The 20,124-nt window shown below is 38.8% G+C and overlaps 1 protein-coding gene across 1 annotated transcript in view; it reads right to left on the bottom strand.

Annotated features, from left to right (window-relative positions):
* Positions 1-224: 224 nt before the first annotated feature.
* LMO7 (LIM domain 7) overlaps positions 225-20,124 on the bottom strand; it is a 136,954-nt gene continuing 117,054 nt past the window's right edge. Inside the window, exons 23-34 of the mRNA XM_074148826.1 lie at positions 18,139-18,164; positions 17,716-17,820; positions 15,814-15,906; positions 14,068-14,429; positions 12,247-12,312; positions 11,851-11,916; positions 9,909-9,961; positions 8,028-8,247; positions 6,829-7,101; positions 5,341-5,449; positions 3,383-3,485; positions 225-971 (exon numbers count right to left, since the gene is read on the bottom strand). Of these exons, the coding sequence (XP_074004927.1) occupies positions 949-971; positions 3,383-3,485; positions 5,341-5,449; positions 6,829-7,101; positions 8,028-8,247; positions 9,909-9,961; positions 11,851-11,916; positions 12,247-12,312; positions 14,068-14,429; positions 15,814-15,906; positions 17,716-17,820; positions 18,139-18,164 (1,499 nt within the window). The 3' untranslated portion in view covers positions 225-948. The remainder of the gene's footprint in view (positions 972-3,382; positions 3,486-5,340; positions 5,450-6,828; positions 7,102-8,027; positions 8,248-9,908; positions 9,962-11,850; positions 11,917-12,246; positions 12,313-14,067; positions 14,430-15,813; positions 15,907-17,715; positions 17,821-18,138; positions 18,165-20,124) is intronic.

Below are 20,124 nucleotides of genomic sequence, written 5' to 3' on the forward strand. Positions count from 1 at the left end.
GGAAAGAGCATGAGGAGCTTGATGGAAGAACTAGACACAAAATCTGATGTCTACTGTAAAGGAAAAGAGAAAAGCAAGAACTATTGTTCTTGCACATATTTAGGTGGACATCTTAATCCTCTCATAAAAAATATTTTCCCAAGGTGAAATTCAAACAATTTTATCTTTCAACAAATCATCTTAGACACATTTAGCTGGATAGAAAGAAAAAATACCCCAAACTTCTAATAAATGCAACATCAGAAATTTTATTTACAAATATACTGTAATTCAACAACCATTCTCCACTCAATTTGTGGAGGAAAAAGTGATAGTTATATTTTCCAAATGGGAAAAGAGAACTCTTCCCTTTAAATGGATTCCACAGAATATTATGCCAACACCACTGAGCAAACAGATTATTCCTTGTATTTAAGTTTCAAAAAAGCAGATAATTTTAGAAACCAGCATATGGAAAGCAAACACATTTGTGTGCATTTAAATGCAGCTTCATAATTAACCTAGAGAATTCACTTTCAGTATATGTCAAAAATAAAGACAGCAATTGCAAATATATATTTATATTAGCTATTTCTCTAATGCTCATTTCAAGAGCTTAGAAACAAAATACCCTCTTCATAGACCATTGGAAAGTCAACTAGTTGATTATAAGCCTCAAAAATATTTTGAAGTTATTACTGAAAATATACTTATTCTCCCTTGTGCTCTCAGTACTTGAAGCTGAAAAAGTGAAAGCATTTTCCCCAGATATTTCCTTACTGCAATTACTTTCTTATAAATAAAAATAGTTATATGAAGAATACAATGCATTGCTATGAAGACTAGACAAGCCAGAGTTACTCTTAGAAAAAAACCACACATACACACAATATATATATTTATAGATCTACATCAGCAGCAATCACCTCTTCTTTTATCTGCAACAGTGGCTTCATATCTTCATTTGCTTCACATGGAGGTTGGTTGTCCAGCTGTTAGAGAGAGACAGAAAAAACTGTAAATAAAGTCTATTTACTGAAGAATCTTGGTGACAAGAATTAAAATTTCCAAGTTAAAAATAGTTAGATAATGGTATTTCCAATACCTATTAAAAATGGTAACACAAACTAAGGTATACATTCTGAATCTAGCAATGAAATTTAAAGAACAAAACAAATTTGAGTTTAATCCAATTATAGCACTGCAAGTATTTCAGGCCAAGTAATATTCCACAGAACATGCACCTTACCACGTTTTTAAGAATTATTTTTAGTATTAGCATAGAGACAGGGTGACAGTTTTTCTAAATTTATCCTTCAATAATGAAATTAATATTTGCTAGATAACTGTAACAATATTAAAAAAGAACTTTTGTATCCTCTCTCTCCATGTATTTGTGGGCATCTACCAATTCATTGGTGTTTCGCTACAATGTTCCGAGTTTAAACCACAAAATTAACATTAAAATATGGAAAAATATCACACCATAAAATTACACAGTGAATATTAATAATCTTACAGTTTATCAAACTTTTTAGCCATTATATTCACGTTCCAAACTAACAAATAATCCAGGCTGATGTCAAATGCCAACTGCAAACAAAGTAATCTGCATTACAGACCAGTGCTGTGCTGTCGGTATATCTTCATTGCAGTAACCACATAGCCAGTTTTTGTATTATTCAAGTAGCTAATTTGAACTACTAATCACTAATTTCAATGCTTTATTCTGTACCTACACGTTCTTACAATTCCTGATTCACTCGCATCTCATACAATTATATTTTGAGGTGCCCACTGGCCCAAGAAGATGCAGTCTGAAGGGAAGGGCATAGAAATGTTTCTTACAGATCAACTCTGCTTCTGAAAGGCACTGCTGTGACTTTATGGGCTATAATGTCAAAAAGAGACTAACAAGCAATTTATCCATTATAAACTTTTTGCTTACTTCTATCACCAAATTCCTGAATACTGTTCTTGCCAGGAAATAACAAAAAAAGATATTTTTTTTTTTCAGTACTGAACTTATACAACTCATCCAGCAATTTTGCCCGCTAAAAGAAAAGATAAAGCAGAAATAACATGAGCAGGCTCCGGATTGAATCTCCCACACATTTGCGTGCTTCAAATAGGAACATGGTCACTTTGGCATCAAGCAGGAGATAAATTCTCCGAACATTGACTCCGAGAGATATGTCCCAGTGCTCCAGGTCACCTCCAGATGGAAGGGGGTGATTCTCTTCCTCCTTCCACTGATGACAGAGGCACCCTTACACCTAACATTAGCCTCTGTGAATGCACGGTTAGCGTCAAGGAGAGGTGTGGGGTTTTCTGGTTTTAGGCTTGGGCACCACACAATCACTTCTGTGTGGTGCAGGCAGCCCTTCCTCTTCCTGGAAGCCAAAAAAATAGTCTGAAAACAGCAACAGCATCAGATGCAGAGTTTCTCTTTTTCCTGAGCTAGGCTTCCAGCCAGCAGATGCCCAAGATGTGCTCAAGTGTTACTGTAGCATGAGTATCCTGTTCCCTTCACTGCCTTCTGGTCCACCATGAGAAAAATGTGCCGGGCTCATGAAGAAACACAGACATCTTTCCCAGGAAGTAATTCAGAAATGCTTTCCCTTAGCTGAATTTTATCATTCTAGAGAATTCCATATTTGCTACGTAAAAATAGATCCATATAAAACTCTGAGAGTTGTCAAAATTAGGAGGTTGTCTACCATCATCTATGAGAGCAGAAAAAACAACTTAACACCATTATTCAAAGCCTTAACATCATGCTCCAGTAAATCAGAATTCTGCAAACCATAATAAAGGAAAAAAATTATACTGCACCTTTTAATTAAGATCTGTAAGTAAATCAATTCCTCCTGAACTTGTACCTAAATGAATAACCAATCACAGACCTATAATTCAAATAATAATAGCATCGCAAAAAGAAACCAGCATTTGTGGCACCTGCACAGGATAAACTAATAGCTTTCCAGGTATGTGTTAGGATTGAATTAAATACATATTCAGAATACTTTAAAAAAAAAAAATTGTAGACAATTTTTCAAAAAGACTTCTCTGTTATCAAGACAAGCCTGTTCAGCAACTGACAACTCCATGACACCACTTTCTCAGATCTATGAAGAAAGCAGGATGACTACACCGCATTTTCTGCTTGAAGCTGCTTAATAACAAGGTGGCAAAATCAGCTACCAGCGAGTTACGAGTTAGGAATGACTACCCTTAAAAAAAAGAGAGAAACTGGCAATCAGACCTTACTGAACCTATTCTCTAAGATACCAACTTAAAGGTAAACGTGAAAGCCATCGAGTGGCTCAGCTGTGCAAACACTTGAGGTTTTACAGGACAAACAAGAACTACAGTCATGCACACTGCAGCTGGATTGCCTTACTTTTAAATCTGACATAGCAGTCGTTGCAGAAGAGTTTGTTGTTTCGGATCCTAACTTCAGCTCCAGAGCGGGATCCCCCAAGGTCGCATCCGCAGGCAACACACTGTATGACAGATGAACAATTAGCAGCTCCTTACAAAATATTAAGAAACGAAAATGCTGTTCAAAAGCAGCCTGGATTAAGCTCAACAAAGCTTGAACCATAAACCCACAATCACTAGAAGCAAATGTATAACGATTAGTAGATCAAAATGCAACCAACCCTGAGAAAGTATTTTAAGGCGACGACCGGACAACGAATAGCAGAGATACACCAACTAAGCAAACATAGAGCAGACGGTTTTTAGAGATTAGTTCATTAAATCTAATTTGAATTTCAGTTTCTCTGAAAATTAAAACTGGCTCGACATAAAAAAAAAAACCAACTTGTTCTCTAGACGACAACAGCAATTTTGGCACAGAACACCTGGGTGTGCTACTTGCAGATTTCCATGCGGCACTATACGCTGCTGGCGCCCTCAGCCCTTTGGCACCCAAAGCAGCAAATACTCAGGCACCCCCTATTTCCTGGGTTTGCATCATAGAAACAAGCTCTTATTTGGAGAGGAGGAGCCAATTTCTTTTTTCTTTCTCTTTTTTTTTTTTTTTTTTTTTAAACAAACACATGAATAAAGGGCTTGAAAGCGGTTCATGCTAACTTTAAACTATTTAACTATGGTGGCTGAACACATCTTTGCTGTGAATGTCAACCACTTCTGGAAGGATTGTAAACCAAAGTGTAACACACCTCATTGAATTTATGAGGCAAAGTACTCAGCTGTCTACAGAAGGACAGATAGCTTGCCTGTTTAAACGAGTAATGAATCTTTTGGATAGCAGTCTGTTCAACAGCTCACTAATCTCCAGAAATTTGAAAAACACAGATTTCATGTTTTGTTATGTAGGTTAGGACCTACAGGTGGACTCCCTCACACGGAATACACATTCTACAGAAAGGGAATGATGACCAACCCCCCTGGATTACTCCAGTCCCCATGGATTACTCCAGTCCCTCCAGCTCAGGGAGGCAGGACCAGGAAGGACACCAAGTCAATCCCTTGTAATACTCTACCTTACACATTCGAGCTGGGCACAGAGGGCAACACAGGGCTCTGTTCTGAACCAGACACAGAAGTCTTTTTCTTAAAGCCATGGAAGAAGCAGGGTCCAACAGCACCTCCAAATTAGTCTAACTCCTCATCTGGTCCCTAGGGCAGGGGAACTAGGAGTGCTTTTACATCTTTGCAGGCAAGCATTTATTCTTTCAGGTCTATATATGCCCCAAGCTGACTGCAAATCATGTAAAACTCTCTCGGTGCTGAGAATGAGCTAATATACCCGCCTAGCTTCTGACCAGGGCTGATTAGCACTACTATATCTAGCTTCTGACCAGGGTTGCTTTGCACTAACCACAGCTTCTGTTCTGGTGCTGGGTTTTATCCTGCCAGTTTGAACACCGCCAACATGCCTTTGCCTGGAAAACACCATGTGAACACTGTCTGCTAGGATTAGTTTAGAAGTGATGGATCGTCTCAAATCATTCAATTGCGTGGGTCCAGGCTGAGTTTTTATTTGTTTTTTAAGGACTCGATTTCTCTGGGAGCGGTGGCTCAGCCCCTTCGGATTTTTTTTTTTTTTTTTGCTGTCCATTTGAGGAAGGAAAAACTGATCTCACAGCCAACATGTCCATTTTACTTGTCAGAGTCCTACTTGTCAGGTCCGGCATTTATGAAATAGTCCTAGAGTTGAGTGCTAAATGCCCGCAGATAGGACTGCCCCATGGAAATATGCATGCACCACGCTGTCAAGAGTAGAAGGCAAAGCAGTGATTAGTAGAGCCCCAGTGAGCATAACACTGAGTAGCCATGCGTGCTCCTGATTAGTTCCTGTTCCTTCACGATGTGACTCCCAGCTCTCACCTTAAAGCAATGTAAATGATAACAAAGACCAAGAGACTCAATGATCATGGCTGCTCCTTTGCCCAGAACGTTATTACAGTATGAACAGATTTTCTTCCCACTGACTGACCTAGATACAGAACGAAAATCCTTAAAACCAGCTTGAAAAGGTTTAAAAGACAAAGAAAAGTTATCAAAGACTTTTTGAGATTAAAAATAAAAACATACTGGTAAAAAGTGGACTATTAGGCTGCTTGGGGAAAATAAACTGAAAATTAGTATTATTTACAGTAGATCTGAAAGCTAGGGAAAGCTGAGGCATTATAATTTAGATCAAAGTTACATAGGAACAAATGAAATCCTGTCAAATCCTTGGGAGACATTTGATTGTATAAAATACCTTCGACAAATAAACATGAAAAGTATATTGTTAAGTTTGGAGAGTAAGAACACAGGTTATACGCTCCTGCCTTACTTCTTATTTGCAGGGAATTATCCTGAAGGCTAAGTTTTAGCAAGCACCCCTGCCAAGTCTCACCATCTGCACCTTGTTAGATAACAGAAGGCTAGTCCTGGACATATAATATTATGTTAACTCTTTGAACATATGCCATACAGAGGTCATTTTCCATAGATCTACCAAGATGTTCTCAAATGGAAGTGAGAACAAGATAAGCAAACATGGTTAAGAAGGTAATTTTCTTACATCATAAGGAATGTAGGAGCATAGCTTTTTTTTTTTTTAAAAAGCCTAACTTTTTTTTTTTTAAAAAAAGAGTCAATTTATCAAAAGGTGCCTGAGAAAGTAAGAGCTAGTGAAGCAGTGTTCACACTGTTATATGTAATACATGTAATCGTGTGGGGATGATTCTCTATACTCTTATCCCGAGGTATTTTTAAAGTTTCAAGTACATAAACAGCAGAGTTATCTACCCTACCACAACTGAATTCCACTTTTGTTTCAAAATATGTTGCAATTCTTGCTTTCTCCTCCTAGATTAAAACCAACATCCTACTCTGTAATTCTCCAGGGTCACGGGTTATGAGCATTCCTGAGTGCTCCTTGAGAAGATATTGACCACGTGCCAGGAAGCGGGGGGAGGAGAGACCAAGATGAGGGCCATAAAGCGTGGGTTTCAGGAATCTTTTGTTAAAACAAACCTAAGAAAATAAATCAGAAATGCCATCTGGAGTAGGCTTTTACTAATCATTTTGGTAACCAACATACAGCTTGGAGACTGGGGATTTCTTATTCCAGTTCCTTTGTTTTTTTAACCGATGTCAAAGCAGTGATGACAAACCTGAGGAATTTTCTGAATGACTGGAGCAGGGAGGTAATACCAGCCCATATTTCCACCACCCCATCCAGCCAGAAAACTCCAGGTACTTTTCAGACTTGTTAATCAATGTTATGGGCCAGAACACTGCTGTAGACCACCATATACACAAAGCTCGCTCTTTAGTGTGGCCCGACATTTATATCTACCCAGCAGAAGGGCACCCACTCACCTGCTGCGTGTCTGGGACCCTGCCTGGGAAGTAGAGAGGGGAGACTGAGCCCGGGGGGCTGCCTGGGACACAGAGGGGGCTCTCGCAGAGGTGGCTGCAGGAGGTGCTTTGCTGGAGGAAGGAGTGCACATGTATGCTCGGTTTGAAGTGGACACCGGGCGACTGAAATCTTGACTGGAGGACAAGGATGTAGAGGAGGCAGACTGGCTCAGCCACGTATGGTGCCTCCATGAGCTCGTTCTTGAAGAATCAAGGTTGTCCAAAGACTCTCCTCTGCAATAAAGGTACACATACAAATGTAAATAGCAGTACAGCTGGAACAGAGGAGCTACTGTATTTTTTTTTTTTTTTAAAAGGAAAACATTATCCTAGCATTTTTGAGATTTTCTAGCATGAATGTTTGTTTGATCACCCTGAGCAATATTCTTCACGTACTGATTTAAAATGTTTGAGCCGCAAATGATCCTTTGTGTCCAGTCCTTGTCTCATGGGAAAAAAGCAGGCGAGGCAGAAGAGAGGTGGCACTTAACCACTAGAGAATAAAGGCAAAACACTCTTCGGTCCAGCCTTATCAGGGTGAACCATATCAAAATCCGCTGTACAGCAATGGACCTCAGATACCAGGTTTGTTTTTGTTTTCTCCAAGGGATACCAGATCGAAATAGCAATCCACCCAGACTGGATAGCATCGTCTAGGTACAAGGTGTTGGCCCAATAGCCAAACATTCTCCTGACTGATAACTTGGCTGTTTCCTAAGTGACAAATCCAACATTCATACATCACTCAAAGCAAGAAACACTTCAGACTTTGGCATATGTCTATGTTAAAAGAAAAAAAAAAAAAAAGGTATATTACTCAGCCCTAATAATCATTTTCCACCATAAATTGTCACGCTGAAATTCTAAGCCATGTCTGTCAATGACAAGGCATGGTTATTGATTTCCACTGCTGGTATACCAACCAAGAAATAAGCAGTTGAGTTATTTACAGGTCACATCCATATTCTTTATTTGCAAAAAAAGCATTTAATCCCAGCTGCAAGACTGCTACTTTCTTCTGTCTGTGCTACTCTTCAGTTTACCTTATAACATTTCAAAGACTCGATTTGTTTCTGTGCTCTGTAAGGCAAGCTGAAGTTTAGAATAACCAAACAAAAATATTTGATGAAGACAAAGTTAATTTTTAACATGATTCCTACCTCCTCATACTATTGCTGTACAGACTAATAGGCTCCTTATGTATACTGGAACTGCGCTGCCTAATCCAGCTGCTGTCCGTGTGTAGAGATGTTTTCTTCCTCATTTCCTGAAGGATTTGCTGTCTCTCCAACTCTGCTGCAGAGAGGTTCTGCTCCTTCTGAGATTTCTTCTGCGATTCACCCATGTTCCAGGACCTCTCTGAATACTTGCTCTGAGTACCTATTTGGACAACATGGGCAAACTTAAGCTTCACCTTAAGGCACAAAAGCAGTTATCACACATCCAGTACTCTGGCTATAACTCCAAAAGCAGTCGTTCTTCACCACATTCACAAGTTTCTCCAGTTAATTTTTGCAGCAGTATCAAAATGGGCAACACACCATTATTAATGCAGTTTTTTTCATTCGCGTTTCCATTAATGTGGCCTTTTACATTGTATTTAACTTAAATACAATTAGGTGTTTCCCTTCACTTCCCAAGTGCATGTGAATGCACATTTGTGTGTACACATATATGTACACACATACATGCATTTTTAAAAGGGCATGATGTCTTTTAGTGCCACAGTTTGGACTCTTCTTCCAATACAAACTGAAGCATGTATGGAATACATAATTGAATGGTGGGACACCTTCTTTCTCTTTAGGAGTTCATATTCTCTTGTCCCTGTTTTCAAGAATTCTTTCCTTATTCAAGGCACTAAACACATTGCTTTATATGAATACATTGGGGGGAGGAGGGAGGGTTGGGGCAGGGGGGAAGACAGAGAAAGAATGTGCAACCTTATGGCCTTTGAAATTTTGGAAGGGGAAATAAACAAGCCATCGTTCTTCAATATGTGTTGACATGTTAGAAAGCAACAATTTTTCCTTTCTTTCCTAGATCCAGTAACTACTTTTTACAGTAAGATTAATTAAGAAAATTACTCAGCGATAAGTCATTCAATTGAAATTTCAATCCCTTTAAATACTGCTCTGACTAGATTTACTCTTGGTTTTATTGCTATAGATTACCATTATAAAATATTGTGTAAGTTTACTTGCTCGTTAGTTTCAATGACCGAGCTTTAAGGCGTGAAAGCAGTGTTGTCAATCTGCAATATTTCCTCTAATACACCATTTACATTTCTATGATTACTTCAGATTACTCTTTTTAATCATATTTTGGACACAGGAATAGCTTTTGGGCATTTTCCACTGTAACATATTCGTAAAACTGGTTGGTTTGTTTGACACACATTCCTCTAAAAATGCAGTAATGTAACTGAAGGACAATTGAAGAAAGGCAGCCATCAAGTAGAGTCCAGGAGACAAGCCACTGTGACAGTATTGAGAGTTGGCTTCTAGCTGTGCTATTCCTACACTAACAGAAGTTTAGAAGAGCAAACAGTTGTATTAAATACGTTAGCATCTTGGTATGTGCAGCTTTTTTTACTGACAGAGTCAACATAGAATCATAGAATGGTTAGAGTTGGAAAGGACCTTAAAGATCATCGAGTTCCAACCTCCCTGCCACAGGCAGGGACACCTCCCAGTAGAACAGGTCAAGAGCACATATATCTTTGATGATATACCTACATGATTGGTTTAATCTCATATAAATATCAGTCATCTAAAATTTCAGCATCTGGGATGTGTTTGTAATCACTGCTATGGCACTTCAAGAGCAGTTAACCATATTTGTCCTAAGCTTGTATGTTACTGTACGAATTTCCTCTCACTGTTAAAACTTAATTAAATCGTGGCATCGTATGAAGTTGAACTACAATGCAGCTATAAAAAAGTACCTCAACAATTAATTTTCTTAGGATGACTACGTCCGTAACACCTTTTTTTTAAAAAAATACATTTTAAAAATAAGGGAAATTAAACAGTACTTACCATTTCTGATTGTGTTGAATTCGTTCAGTTCTGAAGTTGACTTGGACTTATTCCTAAGGATATAGAAAACATTAATTTCTCTGTCTCAACAAGGAGACCTCGTCACAGACAAAGATCTTATCACTGTGAACCAGAGATACACAGCCCCTTTTTTCACCATCCCTCCCATCAACAACTTATGCTGTACTTAGAACAAGAGGCAAAACCACCCAAACAAAGATCAACAGGATAATATCCTGTTGATATCAATATTTAGAAGTCAATAGGCAATCACTGATGAAAAGTTAAAATTGTGTATTGAAAGTTCCCAGTGCTTCAGGTATAAGGAACTGAGCATTGTATTTGCTTCAAAAAACCCATGTAAAAACCAAAGTCCTTCCCTGTGGAAGCTTTATGAAGACTACAGTCAGACAGTCAAAGAAGCGATAACTTTCAAAGCAGGTTTATAAATGATTTAACTTTATAAGAAACTTATATCATACTTCAGCCCTGTTACTAGACCATAAGCAAAACACCTCCTCAAAATGCAGATTGTTCTCGAGAAATTTAATATTCACAGATCATACCCAGCAGCATAATTTTTAAATGAATTCTAGCCAAGAAATGTCATTTAATATACAGGAAGACAAGTAGCAAAAAGCTGGTTTTCTGACAGTAAAGAGCAGGAGCTTCAGCAACACCTCTGTGCTGTATTATTAGGCTCAAGTAATACAGCGAGTTTCTTAGTTTAAAATACTTTGGAAAAGAACAGAAATCTTTTGCTGGGTCGCAGCTCAAAGCCGCCACATTATTGTGTTTACAGGTACAGCATTGGCTATGTAACAGCATTTTGAGGGAGTCTTGTCCTTTCTCTGTAAATAAACAATGCATAAACTGCATCACATTTCTTGCTCCCCCAAGTTCTGATTGTCTTATGGTGCGGACTTATTTTATTGTCTGTTTGAGAAGATGCAGCAATTTCACAGTTGCTTGTAGTAAAAAGGAGTTCCAAAGAGCAGGTCAGCCTTGCCTGGGATGCTTTTAGCACCTGAGTGTCCTCCTCACACGTATAGGCAAGATGTCACTATTTAGTGCAGGCACCTTCTGAAGTTGGATTTAGATCTTCCATTAGTAACAAATCCATTAGCTGTACCCTATAAGTTTTAGGGTTCCTCTTAATATAAAAAAGGTATGCTCACACCAACTATAAGATCTGACTGAAATATGCAACAGAAGGGATCTTGCAGAACTACTGGGGGATGCCATCCAAGAGAAAGGCTTGATACAAACGTTCTGGATTTAGGTTACTTCAGCAGTTTTTAACCATAGCCCAATTATAAAAAAGGGAGAAGAAAAAGGTGTCTATTCAAAGAGCCCAAATCTGCAGTGCCTGATATATTCTATTGAAATAGAAACAAAACAAAACCAAGCAAACAACAATAAAACTCCCAAACAAACCACCAAGCAAAACCAAATAGAAAATAGCCAATGTAAGAGAGAGTGACTTAACAAGTGACACATCTGTATCTTCCTGATAAATACACTGCTGCTGCCTCTCACTTCCCTCCTTGTTTACTCTCTCCTAAGTTGCACAATCCTGATTGGGATGACTGCACCTTAGTTTGTATAGCACATTATGACACAATCACAATACTATCTGAAACTGTCTTCCACCCAGATAAGTCTAGTACCACCCACATATTTACCTCCTTATAGTTCTGCTTCTCCCAGTAAAATCCTACTGACTGACTAACTGTTGTTTACAGCACCGGGTAATAATTTGCCAAAAAGTTTGGCTGCTTGTTTTCTCAAGATGAAGACATGCCTTAAAAACTGCAACACACAGCAGCAATATAACATATACGCTTAGCTGCCATGGCTAAAGTTTATTGAAAGTTTCCAAGCTCTCTGATGCAGAAATGGTGATGTTACAACCTACGCTGAGATTAGGTATCATGCATACCTGTCAGCAAATGACTGGTCAGGTTGCTCCTCAATGGTTTTAGAGACTTCATAACGTTCATAATGCCTATTAAAAAAAAAAAAAAAAATGTTCATATAGAGATAAAGACACACAGAGACATAACTATTTCCTACTAAATATATTCAAAACAGATCCTTAAGGGGGAAAAAAAAAAGGAAAAAAACAAACCCACCCAACAGTTAAAGTTCTAAGGAGGCTTAATTTTAGTCAGAAACACAACTAACAAAATAAAGCAGAAAAAAAAAGGTTGTTCTAAAACCTACCTGAAATTACATTTTTGTAACTGACAAGGAATCTAAGCCTGAGCATACCAAAATGGTTAATACTTATTGCTGAATATGTTTCAGCCTACCTATCGATTCCACTTCTTATTACCTGTCAATGAGAGGATGGCCAGCTCGATCCTCTATTGTTTTAGATACCTCATAGCGCTCATAATGTCTAGAAGCAAAATACAGATAAAATACATATTAAATGCAAACCCAACTTTTTCTAGAAATGAGCAAACAGTAAGTATACATACAGAAAAATGAGACAGTTCAGATACTTTAGTTAGAAACATGAAAATACATGAGAAAAAAAAAAAACAAGACTTTTTTAAGATGCTGCAAAAATTGCAAGTATCAGTATATGGCAGTGGTTATCTCATCCGTTTCAAAGCCAGGAGGTAAGCTTGGCCCAAACACAGCAAGCAGTTCTCTAAAAGCTACATGTATATTCTAGCAAATTGTGAAGGTGCAGTTGGTAACCCACGGAGAAGCACTAACTTCCACAGACAAAGTTCTTCCAGCTGCCTGTCTCCCACCTCAGCGTTCTTTGTAGCGAGTATCAAGCCTTCACAGATGTTTATATAACATTTCAGATTTCAAGTCATATCTTTGGATATCATCATAAAGCAAACATTTAGCACTAGATATTTTAAATCCCAGTTTCACTGAACTTGTTCCCTTACTATTAAGCAAAGCCATCCTTGTTTAGCAAAACATCCTTTGGCAGCAACCTCAGAAGCAATGAAATCCCCTGAGACTAAAGCACATATCAAGGATTTAGATATGCAGATATTGCAGCAGCTTAGTAAGTTACCGCACAAAGTCCTATTATCTCGCAATTGGGGCAAGCTAAAACTTTAGAGATACCCTGGCTCAGCTGCCAAGAAGAACCTGTTTAGCCATTGTATCATCAACTGTGCCGCTGCTTGGCTCGGCAGGGATCACAAGCAGCAGTCATCTACAATGAGCTGAAGTAACTCCAGGTCTCACAATCTCCCCTGCAAACACACGCAACTTTATAATCATATTTTCTTCTCCTAGGACATAACTTGATACCATGTGTTATCTTCAGTCATCTCTTGTTACTTGTATAAGAAAAGGGGAAAAAACCTCAAGAGAAACAGCAAAGCTAGTCATACACAAGGCAGTAAGCCAAATGCACATGAAATAAGGAAAAGTTACTGTTTTAATCTGTTTCAGACAGATGTCTGTAATAGTAGTCTGAAAACTTCTGGGCAAGAACATGCACTTGTAAATTAATAGTTGGGAGCGGGGGAGGTTGCTTGTTTGGTGTTTTTTTTTTTTATAAAAAAATCAAGCTGCTGAAGAAAAGAATAGAAGAAACTTTTTCATCCTCTAGAATAAATATATCCACAATGGGTACTTCTAAACAGGCTATGCTATCTAAGCCAGTACCTGTTCACTCATATACCATGATACCCCTCATCAACAAATTAAGCCAGTAGGGCAATTGAACTTTATCGTTGCACTGTTGAACTAAAATGAGAGGAGTCCAGAAAGTCAGTCGCATATTTGTTGGAGAAGAATTGAATTGGCATTTCTTCTGAAAGCACCGTATGTTGAGCCACTGGCTCTCAAATTACAAGTTTATGCAGGGCTGTTATAAAATCTTCACACTTCAGTGCTTCAGGTCATCTTAGATTTGGCTGTAATTACTGTGTTTACACTTCCTATTTAAAAAACGAGCTGAAGTGGGTTAATAGAGCACTTGATTCATGGTGAAAGACTTTGTCTTATGCCTGATTCTTCTGCCTTCAGAAAGAAAAGCTGTCCTGTGGAATCTTGCACTGACTGATTAATATTACATGAATAGACATATATTCAGGACATATGCACTCCCTTTAGAAACATAATTGAATTTTTAATGCAGAAGGAAAAGAGAGTACATCCCATCACAAGCGCACACCTTTGGTACTGAGGAGTCTCCACTGACACCTCCCTCTGCCGCCTCTGCTCCTCCATCATCTCCGCCTGCCGCCTCTGCTCCTCAGCATGTTGCTGTTCCCTCTCTTTACGTTGCCTCTCCAGCTCCAGTTCTCGGAGTTCCCTTTCTTGCTCTAAACGCAGGGCCGCTTCTTCCTGGATCCTCCGTTCCTCCTGAAGCCTCCTCCTTTCTTCCTCCTCGTCCAGCAAGCGCGCCGCCAGCTCGCTTCCTCCATCTCCTTCTGGCTCCTCAGGAGTACCCGCTTCAGGGCTTGCCCTCCAGCTGGACACAGATGGAGCCCGTGGAGGGACAGACGTTATGTTTAAGGTTAGAACAGTCTGCTCCTGTAGCAAAGAAAAAAAAAATTAAAAAAACCCCATGTGTTTAGGCAAGGGAGCTGTTTTTTTAAACAGGTTGCTCACTCAGAAAAGTTCCTTTATTCTTTGAGGGAAGACTATGTAGAAAGCATCCTGAACGATTCCAATGCGAGACCCAGGGTGTACTTTGGTCTCATTTTTTGAGTGCCTGCTAGCACATTCTCCTAACGCAAGAGCTTCATTCCACATGGCAGCCTTAGCGAGCGCCACAGGCACGGCCACAACTATGTGAAACATTCTGCTTTCTGAAGTATCACTTACATTTCAAGACATCCCATCCCCACTTAAATATCCATGGAAAACAAACTCTTTCATGATACCCAGCATCTCTCCCTACTGTTTTGACTTCGAAACCTGAGACCTACTTAAGAGCATATAATGATATATGTGATTTTCACGTGAAGCATCATGTGGAGGAAACCCCCATCCTCTTCCATTCTCCTACCATCTGGAAATGAAGCCTCAGACCTACCGCCCTATGACTCTTCTCTCAGACATGAAAAAAGGTCTTTCAGTTGTCAAATATGATTTAGTTGCAGAGAAAAAAATACCGTTTTGTCTACTAAGGACTGGTCTGTCCAAGCTTCTAATGATAAAAATATATTTTAAAGGGTTTACATTCCTGTACAGCAAGGTCCTCTAACAGCTCTAAGAGCTTTCCTATTGAAGTCCTAAGCCTTAAATTACAGTCTACTTATTTGTGACTGTATAAACACAACTGATCTAGCTAGGATGCCTGAAGCAGCACTCCCATAGCAATAGACAACAGATATCTCAGACACCTCCCACACTCAGGAAAAAACCTGTTCATCTTCCCATAAGCAACAGCCACAGAAGTCAGCATCTACAGAAACTACATGCATTCGGTATTTTGAAACACAGGATAGCAAATCTGAAGTTGATTTGATATGTAAATTTATCAGAGATGAGATGAACTGGTTGCCAGCACAAGCCAGGCAGTCACGAACATGCCTCATGATGAAGTATTGAAGCAGAATTCCAAGAAGTGACATCAGGGGGTAAATGTACAGCAAAGGTAACCATTCCATTCTGGTCACAATAATCAATACATGCTATAAGTTTTTGCCAATATATTTCTGGTGTTAGTTACCTAACCAATCCATAAGGAAAAAAGTCAAATTCAACAGGTCTCAAAACATCCCATTTACTCTTTCCTTACCATTTTGGCAATCTCTTTCTACCAAGTCACAGCCAACAATTAATATTCCAAAATGAGAAGATAAATGCCATAGCAAAGTAAATTATTTCCCTTCTTGCATGCATCTACTATTAGGGAAAAAAGCTATCATGAAACTAAACAGTCAAAGGTGAAGCCATATTCATAGCCTACCTCATCAAAATACTTGGAGCTCTCTTTTTCTGCTTCTTGCTTAGCTCGTAGCCATTCTTCCCTCAGTTTTTCTTGTTCCCGTTTGTATTTCTCCTGTTAGGTTAGATTGAAGTTAAACACGTAAATAAGAAACATGGTATTTTTTATTTGGTTTAAAAGGTACTACTGGTATTTAATGTGCTTTTTAACAGATCAGTATGGTAAAAATGTGCTGGAGCTACACTAGGACATTATGTTGGCCACACATGAATGAAATCCTGGCTCAAATACAATCCAAAGGAGTTCTGCAATTGATTTTGGAGAATCCAGGCTTATTACATGCTTAGTCTCATAACAACTGACCTCACATCTGTTATATTCCCCACACAGTTTAGTTCTCATTTGAACAAAAATCAGTTACCTAAGGTATTTTCTTGAAGGATGGACTGATTAGATGTAACTTGGAGTTGGGCACATTAATACGGTAAATAGAAAGTGATCACTAAGTGAAATATGAGGCAGTGATTTGGTTTGAGCAAGAACTCTTGAGCTTTTTGAAGCTTATCTAAACGAAACCCAATTTCTGGACTTCCAAACTTGTCCTATGACTGGATTTGGTATGAAGTCAATGTAACGTCTTAAGGCATTACTCAAGATGCACAATAAATGTTTTGGTGGTTTTGTCAGTCACCACTTAGGTCTTGGGGAAAGCAAAATATTTAATGATGTCAAAAGCATTCCGTTAAGATATTGGAAATAAGCAAAGACAGACTTTGCTTCCTTTCTCTGTTATTTGAAAATTCATTACTGGGATCATGGGGAAGAGAAAGAACATTATTACTCTGGCCAAATTTACTACTTCAGGGCTAAAAAAGGAGAAGCAAAGCAAAGAAAAATTACGGTAGAGGGCTAAGATCGCTCTCAAGAAATGGGAGCCAAGGTTTACATTCTTTAAAGCCATCTCTTCAGGCATCAAATGGAGCATCCAAACCATAATAGAGCCCACAAATATGTTTAGGAAGGCACAGCTCTTACTTTGCAGAGTTTGTAAGCTAAAGGGAATAGCAAAAGATAAGACATCCAAAAAGCAACAGAGCTGCTAAACTGTACTTTGACATCACAGTTGAACGTACCAAACTCATTAAAAGGGCTTGTGCAGAATCAATGATGTTCACTGATGACTCTGCTAGCCCAGACTGTAGAAAACTATAATTTAATTTGCAGAGATGTGTCTTGTTGAATGTGGTTGAATGGGCTTATGCTTTATTGAGAACTGAGGTCTTTGCAGAGATGTGTGCTTGGTTTTTGTGCTATTCTAAGATGACAAAGATTGCTCCTTCCCTCTGCAACACTTCCCTCCATCTCTAACAACTGCTTATCAAGGTGGTTTTGTGTTAGCAGATTCGGCTACCTGACTCACAGAGGTCCTGGGAAGCAGGTTGATTCCACCTAATTAGCTGATTGCTAAATAACAGGATGCTCTAACCATGGCATTGGTCTGCCTTCTCTTCGTCTCTGAATTTAAGGTAGTATTGCTAATTGAAGGTAAAACTCACTCTCAAGACAATTTCCTTAAGTGGGGAGGAACAAAACTCATTGAAAAGCAAAGACTACTGCCCCTTAGGTCTTTGTTTATCCTTTAAATTCTGTTGCCAGTAAGAGCATACCAGCCTTGTGATGACTGAGCACTTCTGGCTGTAGTGAATACTCACAGTCTGGGTTTGATTTCATGAAGATCACTAATATATTGTCCTGTTTTTGCTGAATAATTGCTATTGTGTGCAACTCTGCAGCCCAGCCAACGTATCTGAAAGTCCTCTTAGGCCATCAGTAAGAAGAGCTGCAGGAGTCACATGTTACTTTTCTTCCCTATCAGGGAAGAAATAGGGATTACCAGCCTATGATTATCAAAATGAATTATACCTGCAATAGACGTTCCTGCTCCTTTTGCCATTTTTCCTGTCGTTTTCGTTCTTCCTCTTGATCCCAAACCCGACGACTAGGAGCACTAATGGATGGGACTGGGAGCTAACATAGCACAAAAATGAAATAATATTATCTTCTTCCATGTAATCAACACACTATATTTTTTAAAACTTTTTTTTTTTTTTAAATGAGAAACAAAAGCCATTACAAGCACTACAGCTTTATAGTGACAAGGACCTAAATTAGCCTTTTCTTTAAAGGAACAGAAAGCAACCATTCCACTACACATTAGAAAAGGTTAGTCAGTACTCTCAGATTTGATCTCAATTTTAAAGCAGTATAGAAAGCAATAGAAAGCAGTGGGCTTCTTGAAAAGACCAGGATTATACAACTAATTAGCAGTTTGTACATAGTACTTACATCAGGCATTGCAGGCTCCGGGCCTCCTGTGAGATTTGGAAGACAAAAACCAGAAATAATTAGAAACAGACATACTCACTAGTGCAAGACTTGTGTAGATGTGGAAAGTCCGAGCTTCAGACTAATTTTTGCTTCCTTAGTAAGCCATGCTTGCATTTTGCCCTACTGAACCTACTTGAGGTCAGAATTCATTAGGTGCTTTCAGCTAATGTGCGCAATTGTTTAAAAGCTTTACATGCTTACAAATGCCATCAGCAATTGCTTGAATTAGCAGTACATCTCCCACTATGGCAATACAGAGGTTCTTTGCTACACCTCTCCTATTATTACTATTCTGAAGCCCAACTGTTTAGCATGACCAATAACCAGAACGCTGCTCCAGGGTAGACCAGCTACTCACCTACTGCCCTTGACATGAATTAAGAGCAACAGACATCCACAGGCAACTTTGCTACCACAAAACCATGTATTTTCCCCTTCCAACTGTCCTCCTTTCCTAGTCCCAAAAGCACCCTTGAATGTGGTGAGCTTGTTGCCATTCCTCACAAACCTTATGCTGTTTGAAGGCTATCATGTTTGGTCTTATCTTGGGCCAAGATGATTATTAGAGAGATGTGTATTATGCTAATATATTAAAAAATAAAAAAAAAAATGTGGAGAAGCACAAATTTAAGTATAATCCTTTCCCAAGCATCATCACTGTTTTCGTTTGTTGCTAGTGTACTTGTTACCTAGCTGTCCAAATTTCAGTTTAAAAAAAAAAAGAAACCACACATAAAAGCAACAAGTTGCAGCAGTTTTCTGAAGTATGACCACGTGAAGTGGAGAAAAGGTCAAATTTAGGATACAAAGGAGATCTAATGAGTCACTGACTGGTGCCCGATCTATATATGCGCAATTGTGTCTTCTTTATCAGATCGCAACAGCCACAGTGACAATAGGCCAAACAAACTTGATCTCCTGTAATTGCGCCAGGAGATGTTAAAGGGAGGCACAGGTGGCACCTATCTTCGCTCTCCTCTTCTGTCACCCCTGTAAGCTTATGCTGGCCTGTACAGGTTTAGAAAGAAGACTCTTTCATATCATTGTAAAGCTAGTGTCAAAAGTTAAAATGAGCAAAACTGTACTGAGCGTACACTCTAGAAATTCGCCCTTCTCCTCCCCCTCAAGCACAAGTGAAATACTTCAATATTGCTATAATATTTATGAAAATAAAAACCAAACTTCACAGCCGGCCTTTAAAAAAAAAAACCAAAAACCAAACAAACCAAAAAAACCAAAACAACCAACAACAAAATACCACCACATTGCAGATACAATGCAGCAGAAGTATTTAAAAGCTAACAGAACCACAAACACAGATGTATACTGTGGCACTTGACATATCACTTCTAGAAAAAAAACAGAAGCCGTCAGCACCAAAGTCCTGGCTCCACTAAAATCATTAGCAAAATTCACACTGAACTTCCAGTGGGCCAGAATTTCACTGTTTCAGGCTACAGCAAAACAGCAAGGCATACATAGTCTGAAGACAGCGTTAGACATACAACATTAGTGGAAGTATGTGAGTTGTGACATGCAAAACACCAAAAAGCAACCTACAAAACCAAAATTGAGTGCCTCGTTTTTTGCCTTTAACAGCTAACATATTCAATTCAAAATTTATATTGGTCTTCTTGGGTTCTTGAGACATCACCACATAGTGGAAAGCCAGCAGCTGCCTTTTTTCACCAATTTAGATGAAAGCACAGAGCTGCAACTAAAGACAAACTCAAATCCAGAGTTAAGTATTTTATCAGCAGCTCTGAGATTTGCACTAAGCCTCTGCTGGAATATTCAACGTTATTCTTGTTTTGTAGGTAGTAGCAAACCTGAACAGAGTGCACTATCCTTCTTACTCTTACCCAGTGGAAAAAAAAAAAAAAAAAAGTATGAACAACATAGAAGAGATTTAAACAGCTATAGATATAAGAGAACACACAAAGA

Source organism: Numenius arquata, chromosome 1, assembly GCF_964106895.1.
Source record: "Numenius arquata chromosome 1, bNumArq3.hap1.1, whole genome shotgun sequence".
NCBI lineage: Eukaryota > Metazoa > Chordata > Aves > Charadriiformes > Scolopacidae > Numenius > Numenius arquata.